Source organism: Staurois parvus, unplaced genomic scaffold (assembly GCF_062004578.1).
Source record: "Staurois parvus isolate SC_StPar_1 unplaced genomic scaffold, SC_StPar_1.0 ptg000114l, whole genome shotgun sequence".
Lineage (NCBI taxonomy): Eukaryota > Metazoa > Chordata > Amphibia > Anura > Ranidae > Staurois > Staurois parvus.
In genome coordinates, this window is record NW_028317910.1 from 899,924 (window position 1) to 910,329 (window position 10,406).

The following is a 10,406-nucleotide window of genomic DNA, read 5'->3' on the forward strand; positions in this document are numbered from 1 at the left end:
AAGCTGAAAATTGCCCTGGTCAGGAAGGGGGTAAAAGTGTCCGGACTGGAAGTGGTTAATAGAAGAACCTGAGTGAACGTGAGGAAGCATTTTTTATGCCTAAAAGCCAGGTTCCTTTTAGGCATCTGCTTTCCAATGTCAAACAACAAAAGAAAAAAATTCCTGGCTCAACATGCCAACCAGCCTGCAAACAAACCAAATGAATCTGTCTAACAGTATGCTTTAAAAACAGGGGTTTAGTTAGCACACATTTGCAAACACATGCGCAAGCTACAGAGCCTCGTCACGGCACCCCAGTATTCTGTAGTTCCTAACTCTACAAATTTTGAGAGCCCTCATAGTAGAGGCACATGTATTTAATGGATAGAGCAAGGGCAGATGGACCAGAGAGAGCCCACCCCTCCTTAAAAAGGTACAGGAGTGCACTGGACACCCAGCAAATGGCAGCGAAGGTGTCCAGTGCACCCCCTCACCAACTGTACAAACAATGGCCACTGCCCCAGGCTATAACTAGCCTTCACAGCAAGGAGCATATGAAAGGGTGACACATGTCAAACAATAAAAGAGAAAAATTGTTGTTTGATATGTGTCACCCTTTCATGTGCTCCTTGCTGAGAAGGCCAATTATAGACTGGGGCAGTGGCCATTGTTTGTACTTTTGATCTGCTTTCCAATAGCCTAAGTAAAAACGCTTACACCTTAATGTGAAAACAATGCATGTAAAGATGTGCCTAAAACACCTCAATCATTCCTGCAGTAGATGCTCAAGTGTGAACCTAGCCTTAAAGTGGTTGTAAACCTCAGACATGAAATATGAACAAATCATATCCCTCTATAGTGTGTACGTGTCTCAAGAGCACTAAGTGTCACTTTTGTCTGATGCTTAGTTCCTCTGCTATCAGCATGAATCACGTCTAACAGGTTTTCCTGACACCAAGAGAAAATGGTGACAGGGAGGGAGCTCCAGCTGATTGACAGCCTTTTCTCTGTTCCTGTGAGCTATGTGGAGAGGGGTGTGTCCCTTCCCTCCAATCAGCTCTCAAAGCTCTCCTCACTGAGCTCTGCAGAGTGTAATTTCAACTCTCCACCCCTTTTTCTGAACTCTCAGACAAGCTTTAAAAAGAGTAGAGCTTTTTTCCCCCCTATTTATACTTACCTAAGTGGATGTAGCACTGATCCGATGCTGCATCTGTCACCCGTTGGCTCGAAGGGTGAGAACTCAGCGATCACGATTGCCGAGTTCTCACAGCAGTTCTGAGAAGAGAGCGGGACTGTCAGTCACTGCTGTCTGCTCTGCCCCCCCCCAGTGCTCCAGTGAAGGGGAGGGAATGGAGCGGTTGGCTCAGGCTCTCAGTGCTTCACTGAGAGGCTCAGCCAGGTGCTGATCCAGATCGGGATATTTTCCTAGCCTGGACTGGCTTAGTGATGTCCACTGACAGCTAAAACTGCACTTCTGTGATGCACAGGAGAAGTACTGCCAAAAAAAGCTTTGGCTGTAATTTTCCTTTAGAATTCAGCACTTTGAACGGATGGCTATAGATAAACAGGTACAACTTAGGCAGGAGGATTAGTTTCATCTCCGTATATCACCTAAGGCCAGTCACTTCACTGGGTATACTTAACGATTTACAACTAGGGCCATACCCAATTGTAATAAACCACTCCTTCCACCCTCCTAACATCTATGCTGACTTGCATGTAAAATAAAGATGTATATATTTGCCTGTTTACAACCCACTCCAGTCCAGTTGGATAGCCCATTGAAGTCCATGGATAAAGTCGCCATTCCAGGCTTTACCAGCCATCGTGGAGTGATCTCTCCTCTCCCTTGTGGATGCCACTGGCTGACACAAGGGTTTATGTGAATGGACTGTAGCAGGCTGAAAATAGGCACGTATACACATCTTTCTTACAGAGGTTAGTCAGCATAAGTGTTAGGAGAGGCCAGGAAGCATTTTAAGATGTTATGCTTTAAAGTGGAATTCCAGGATAAACCTAACTAAAGAGAATTTTTTTTCTTTTTTCAAATTTAGATGGCGTGGAAAGGGATTAGAACACCTGTCAGGATTTTACTGTTGGTGTGCATTGTCATTAGGGAGATTCCCCCTCTTTATTTGTCCTAGTCATCATCATCTCCAAAAGCAAAAGATGATCTCAAATTTTCACCAGAAAAGGGAAAGAAAAAATTCCAATAGGGACACCATTTGTCAGGGTGGATAAAAGTCAATGATTTTTTTAAAAATAAAAAAAAAAACAATCAGATTTTTATTTAAATTGGATTTTTTTTGTATATGTTTAATTTTTTGGGTAAATAAATTCCATTAACAATGTCATGCTCTTCCAGAGGTTTTTGTAAGATTATTGGGCAGTTTCTCTGCCTACAAGATATTATCACAGATACTTGATTTACTTTTGCAGTTCTCAAAACTGAATTTGACTCAGCGGAGATCACATGCCTCTTCTTCACAGCAAAAATGTTATAACATGAACAGAGTTAAGAAAAAGACCTTCATCCTAACTTCTACAAACCTATGAATACAGAATCAACCCCTTCAGTGCTAAGTTTCAAGAAGTTCAGTGAATAGAATAGAAACAATATTTTTCTGATTGGAGTGGAATAGATTTGCACAAGAAGAAAGTGAAACTAAGTGTGAGGAGGAAGGGGCTGACAGTCTAAGTTTCTTAAAATATATATATTTTGTTTAGCCAAATTAGTTAACAAACACAGATGTTTGTTTAAGCAAATAACATATGCTGGAATGTTATTGTTTCAGTTGAATAAATCGATTTAAATTGTTATTATTAAGGTAATGATTATTTTTCTCCTTCCTAAGTACAACAGAAAAGTTGTCCAAATATGAATGATTAACCTATTAAACTGGGGATAAAAAAACTAATATGAAAAGTTGTTATTCTAAAAAACATCTACTTGCATATTAAAGTTATACCAGCAAGAATTAGTCTTTATGTAGATTGATTTATCTTTATGATTTAAATCAAGCCTTACTGACTAGTGATTTAAATCAAATCCACCCTGCCAGTTCTGATGACTACCAAGGGTTCTTTTATTTTGGTGGATTTATAACGCTCCATTACTCTATCCAAAATGGGAGAAAAAAAAAAAACTCAAATGATCTCCCCCCATGATCTGCTATACATGAGTAGTTACAATGTAGCAATAGGAACTCTGTTCTTTGTGTGTCATTTACATTGGAGTAGCAAGATCTGCTCCTGTGTCTTACATTGCATTCCCACTTTTCTGTAACAGGAACAAGCATTCCCAGTCATGATTTGCATGTGATTTCACATGTCACACATAGGGCAGCCCTATGAATGTTTGTCATCTGAAAAGAAGCTCAAGCTTCTTTTTGGGCGACAAGCGTAGAGTTTTGCTATGATCACATCATGCGCTTATCGCAGCAGAAATATATCGCATTTGGGGTGCCATCAAAGAATAATGGCACCCAAAAGCGTGTTGTGCATTCTGCAGCGATTTGGGATCACGGGCAGAATCGTGGGGAATCTGCCCACAATCCCAAATCACAAGATGTGAACGGGCCTTAGAATAAATTCTGACTGTCAAAAGGACAGCCAGGAACTGCAAGTACATGCAGCCAAGGAGCAGATGCAAAACATTCTTGAGCATGTTTAGTATGCCTAAAGTCTACAACTGATTAAAGTAGATCTAAACCCCAGCTGGAGGATATATAGGTTGCTAAAGCACAGTGTATCAAACATTTACCATGCTTTCAGCCACTCCCCGTCTACATTCACTCAGATTGCTGCACATCATTGCTCCAGTGCAGCTTCTTGAGCCAATGACAACAGGGAACATAGCCCGGGTAATGTGTGCCGCACAACTTGTAGTTTCCAAGGGCGGGTGATTTTTATTGAGGCAATAAAAGTCTGTGCAGCTGAGTAGTTGGGTGTGAGCGGAGATGGGGCCCCTCGGGCTCTGGGTGGAAGATACAGATAGGATGCCCAGTCCTTGAGTGGAAGATATAGACAGGGGGTCCAGCCTCTGGGCAGAATATACAGAATTCTCAGGTTCTGGGAGAAAAACAGACCCTGAAAGTTTAATTTCTTATGCATGTAATTTTGATTCATGCTGTGCCTGAACTATTTATACACACATTAGCATAATAAAATAATAAACATTTCAGACACAGAGGGGACAGCAATAAACTATTCACAACATTGCCTGAAAGAAAATGGAAAATAACTAAGAAAGCTGATCCGGAAGCTGTCACACAGGCACCATTCTAGTTCTCATTTAGCTTTGCTCAGAGTGACATCAATTCCCTGAAATTATATTGCAGCCAAGGCATTGGAGAATAGCAGCTTCCATCAGAGGCAACTCTCAGATGTACTTTGCTCTCATTTCAGTGGAGTTCCCCTATAAAGCAGTGGAGTATGATGGACACAGGAAATGGTAGAAATACATTTTTCACAAGACTTGTTGTGCAGAGACACATGACAGAGCTTGTGACCGGCTGTAAAATGTTTCTCATGGAGCTTCACAAAGCCTGACTGTGTCAGTGAATGAAGCAGTTAAAATTCAATAAATGAAGGACGTGGAATCCAGAGCCTCAACCTGACATAACATCAAATACCATAAAACTTGCCAGTAGTGCTTCCAAAGTGTCATCGACAGAACATATGAGGAAAAATAGTAAAATCCAAAACAAACTCTGACCTGGGTTAGAGTCCTTTCACACTTGTGTGGCTTGCCATGCGACTTTGGAGTCCACAGACGCATCTCATGTTTCCCAATGAGTACCATTCCAATCTGTGCAACTTCAAGTCGCAGAGACTTGAAAGTAGTCCCTGTACTACTCTTTTGATGTGACCTTAGTCCACTGAATGTAAAGCTGATTAAAAGTCACACTGGAAATTGTGTGATTTTGAAGACGCGCTAATGTGAAAGGAGTCTTACTCTCCTGAATGAACATAGCGCAGATACAAAGAGCCCCCTGCTGCAAACCTTAAGGAATCACTTCAAGTAAATGTAAACCCTAACAAAAGCTGGCCTTAAGGGTTAATTAAAAAAATAAATAAATAAATAATGATTCCCCCATTAACACATTCAAGGAGGATGGGGGAATCCCCTTGCTGCACTATTGTATTCTGGCAGCAGGACTCCTCCACTGTCAATACACTGACAGTCCTGTTCAGGAGAAGATCAACTCCTCTTGGATGGGAATGGCCATACTGAACCTTCTCTGTGTCAATGGACTCGGGAGCAAGCACACGAGTGTCTCTATAGCAAGCGGCTTGCTATGGGGGCATTCAGCAGGGGGACAAACCCAGGAACACAGGCAGAGGACCTGAGAGGAGGAGGGTCATCGATACTGCTCTGTGCAAAACCATTTCACAGAGCAGGAAAGTATGATATGTTTGTTATTTAAAAAAAAAAAATGTATCTGTTAGGGGGGAATTCTGCTCAAGGACCACAGGTGTGAAAAGCATTCTTCCCACTAACCATCACACTAGTGTATCATGAGTTGTAGATATAGCAATTTTTTGCAGGGGTTCCCTGAGACCAAAACGTTATATCAAGGAGTTCTCTATTCTTGAAACGGTTGAGAAAGACTGTACTTATCTCAGTTAAGAGCATCAAGTGTTATTTCTGCCTGCTGCCTTTCTTCTGTTATCAGCATGAGTCACCTCTAACAGGTTTTCCTAACACTAAGAGAAAAAAAAAAGTGACAGGGGAGGGATCTCCACAAAAACTGTGATTGACAGCCTCAGCTTTGTTCCTGTGTGCTGGGGAGGGTGTCCCTTCCCTCCAATCAGCTCTCAGAGCTCTCCTCGCTGAGCTCTGCAGTGTGTAATTTCAGCTCTCCACCCCATTTTCTGAAAGCTCAAACAAGCTGTATAAATCCTAGACTTTGAATGTATGTAGAGGAGAGAAGACTGGAGGTAAACAAGTACAACCTGAGAGGATTTTTTTCATCTCTGCATCACCTGAGGCCAGTCACTTCACTGGGTATATGTAAGGATTTACAAACACTTAAGCAAACTGTCATTCAGTTAGAGTTTACATTCACTTTAAAGAGTGTTGAGAAGAGTTCTTTAGTAAGTAACAGGCCATGCATACAGCTATACACAACGTACCCTTTGGAGCTATATAGCTATATACAGTACACACAGGAAACAATGCACACAGCAGAAAATATACTGTAATGTAGATCATGCAACACAGAACAGAGGAAATGATTTGTGGTATAACAAGCCACAACACCACAAGCACCTTATGTGAAAGTACAGACCTTTGTCTGACTGCTTGTTACTTTAAAAAGTGATTATTAACTAAATCTACCTCTGCTGACATAACTGTCAGGTACACCTCAACACAGTTTAACTTTTTCCATTCTATTGCCTTTATCACATTCTGAACAGCACAAATACCACATTTGCATGGGTGCTGTCAGTCATGCTATGGGGACACAAAGCTTGTAATGGTGTTGGGTACTTAGCTTGCCTTTTACCAGCTACCCCTCTTCAAGGATGGTGAAGATGAAATGAGGATGGACATTTCAGCAAGGCAATGATCCCAAACAACAAAGCCAAGGAAATTTCAACTGGTTTCAAAGAAAGAAAATAAAGCTGCTAAAATGGCCCAGCCAATCACCTGACTTGAATCCAATAGAAAATCTATGGAAAGAACTAAAGATCAGAGTTCATAGAAGAGGCCCACAGAACCTTCAAGATTTGAAGACTGTTTGTGTAGAAGAATGGGCCAAAATCACACCAAAGTAATGCATGTGACTAGTTTCTCCATTCAGGAGGCATCTTGAAGCTGTCATTACCAACAAAGGATTTTGTATGAAGTATTAAATAAATTTCAGTTCGTGTTTTCAATACTTTTTCCCTGTGTTATTACACATAACTTAAATTCTGAACTTATTTGTTTTAGTTTCTTTGTATGTATGGACTGCATGGGTTGTTACCGACATGTAGTGAAACTTTCACATCAATGGTACCTTTAGAAATATATTTACTGAGGAAAATGGTGACACGTTCAAAACTTATTTTGGCCACTGTATGTGATGGGAAGGGAATAATGATATAATCAAGAGAGAAATTATGGATAACACAAAGGATCCATTACTATAAATAAGGAAGATTGCACACTTAAGAGTGTGTGTGTGTATATATTTAGCAAGATGAGACAACATCATACAGGATTATAAAAGGAAGACATATTACAGAATCTATACTATAACTGAAGGGAAGAGATTTCATATACCATTACTAAAGGGAAGAGATAATATATTACACAAAATACAACATTACCGAAGAGAAGAGATTTTACACAAATGATACACAACATTACTAGAGGGAAGAGACTATATATACAAAGTATTGAAGGGACAAGAAAATATAATAATGTAACACAGAATATGCACAATGAATAACAGTCATCCAATAAAAACGAAAATAAACTGTATAATACCAAAGGGAAGAGATGGCATATAGGAATGAACGGACGCAAAAGTAGAACACAAAAGAAAACATTACCAATGGGAAGGGATATACTATTAGTAAAGAGACGACCGCGTACTACAATATAACAGAGTATTTAACATAAAAAAAAAAACACATTACTGAAGAGAAAAAAGGATAATAATAATAGAAGCATCAGGGAGATCATATACAATGGACAGACAGACAGGATTGGGGGTGGGTGTTATATATGGTGTATTATCATTTTATAACAATAGGAGTCAGAATAGAGGATAGAGCACTACAGAATAAAACTGATACAACAAAGGGCCTGCAGCTGGAGATACAGAATGAGAAGTATGATAGATGTAATGGCTATAGCACTCCAAACGTTTGTTACCTTTTCAAATACAAAAGTAGCATTTGCCAAAAAGAGAGCACTTTGGTTACTTTGTATTTGCAACACTAAGGCTGGTTCACGCCACAATTTCAGTGTTCTAGGTGAATTTTTGCATATGCATTTACACTTGTTTTTAGTGTGATTTCAGTGTGTTCTAGCGCATATTTTTACCGCTCTTATTTTGGTGCATGAAAAATCCTTATTTTCATTCAGAACAATGTGTGTTTTGGTGCATTTGGATTTTTTTTTGACATGTTCTGAGCAAAAAAAAAAAATAAAAATCTGCACTAAGCTGCACTAGGGCCATTGGAATTCATGATAACTGCTGTACTAGCATTCTGGATGAGTTTTAAGGGTGCACTGGACAGCACTAAATAAAAAAAAAAAAAAAAGTGGAAATGTCTTGGAGTTCTGTGACCATCACATAATTTCTTCTACACATTCACACTGTGTAGGGTCAGACTTGTTGTGAGCACCCCAGTGCCAGGAGCCAAGGTGTTGGCCACCATTTATAAATACCAGAATATACAGGATTAGACATGAATAATACAGAATAGTTACAATGTATAAGGTCAGTAAGTGGGATCTCTAACAATACACAATACAGGACAAACACATATGATAGAGAAAATATAACCAAGATAAACTTTTTTTGGCTAAAGTGGAGAAATATTAGAACCCCTGTTGTTTTTTTTTGTTTTTTTTTTAAATTGTTGTCTGTGTCCCTGTTAGGGAGAATTAGCCTCTCTGTTTATCATCCAGGGTGCAAGTGAAGGAAAATCCCAAATTTCAGGTCATGTCTAGAACAGCAATAAGGGAGAAATCTTCCAATGGGGGCACTAGTTCTGGTGACAATCAGGGATTCTCTCAAATTTCCTGTTTTGGCTATGGGACAGGAAGTGAAGGGAAATCTCCCCAATGGGACACAGACTGCAAAAAAATAAATACATTTGTGAAGGGTTATAACCCTCCCTTACTATACTCAAAATGGGGAAAAAAAAGATTTGTCTATAGTTTTACTTTAACGGAGGGAGATGATCTAACAGGGGTCTCCAAAGTATGGACCGCGGGCCACATCCAGCCTGCAGGGACATTTTTTCTGGCCCACAGCTTGAGTCCTTAGACTCACTGCAGGGTTGGTTTCTGCTCAAGCTATGTTGAGTAGCAAGACTTGCGCTGTATATTCACCCCTGGAAGTGCAGGACAAACTCCCCAACCTAGCACATCACTAAGTTGCTGGCAACCAACGAAATACTTGGATGCTGACCTGCTGCACCTCCCTGCTCCTGCCCCACTGTTAGCGTCAGTGTCCTTAATGGCTATAGTTTTGCATACATGGTGCCTATGTGACAGCTGGGTGGGTGCCAGGAGGTGCAGATCTGCCCTGAAGCCAAACATTAATATATAAGTGGGACACAAATGTAACCGTGTTGATACAAAATGTGCCAGTGGGGGGGTTCTCTGAGGGGGACCCAATATGGAGAAGGGGCTCTGATGAGTGACAACAACATGGAAAAAGGCACTCTTATGGGGACACAAGTGTGTCGGGGGCTCTGATGGGGACATAAGTGTGTTGGGGGGTGCCAAAGAGGACACAAATGTGTTGGGGGGGGTGTCAAAGAGGACACAAATGTGTTGGGAAGGGGGGCGCCAAAGGGGACAGAAATGTGTTGGGGGCTCTGATGTCTAAAATGTCCACTATGGCCCTCGAATTGAAAAGTTTGGAGACCCCTGTGTAGCACTAATACAATAAACATGCATCTATTAGTGGGAGGGGATCATCAATTAAACAATACAGAACACAACATAAAGGAAAGAATATAATTTATATACAGAACACACACATTATATCCCCTCGGGGGGGACAAACGATGTGGCGGGAGGACACACCGTCCAGATATAATACAGGGGAAGGGGGGACACACCGTCCAGATATAATACTGGGGGAGGGGGGACACACCGCCCAGATATAATACAGGGGGATGAGGGGACACGCCGTCCAGATATAATACAGGGGGAGGGGGGACACACCGTCCAGATATAATACAGGGGGAGGGGGGGACACACCGTCCAGATATAATACAGGGGGAGGGGGGACACACCGTCCAGATATAATACAGGGGGAGGGGGGACACACCGTCCAGATATAATACAGGGGGAGGGGGGGACACACCGTCCAGATATAATACAGGGGGAGGGGGGACACACCGTCCAGATATAATACAGGGGGAGGGGGGACACACCGTCCAGATATAATACAGGGGGAGGGGGGACACACCGTCCAGATATAATACAGGGGGAGGGGGGACACACCGTCCAGATATAATACAGGGGGAGGGGGGGACACACCGTCCAGATATAATACACGGGGAGGGGGACACACAGCACAGATCTCTCACCGTCAGCACAGACTCCCACCACCAGTAACACACAGGTGACCAGCCGGCAGCCCCCCATCTTCCTCCTGCTCTCCCGGCGGCGCTCACACTCTCATCCCCCCCGAGACCAGAAGCACCGACCCTCGCCAATCACACCGCACTTCCGGCCCAGCCCCTAA

General features: G+C 41.8%; 1 protein-coding gene across 1 annotated transcript in view; it reads right to left on the minus strand.

Moving 5' to 3' along the window:
* TM7SF3 (transmembrane 7 superfamily member 3) overlaps positions 1-10,406 on the minus strand; it is a 31,223-nt gene extending 20,817 nt beyond the window's left edge. The window contains exon 1 of the mRNA XM_089671692.1: positions 10,249-10,406. Coding sequence (XP_089527818.1) covers positions 10,249-10,306 — 58 coding nt within the window. The 5' untranslated portion in view covers positions 10,307-10,406. The remainder of the gene's footprint in view (positions 1-10,248) is intronic.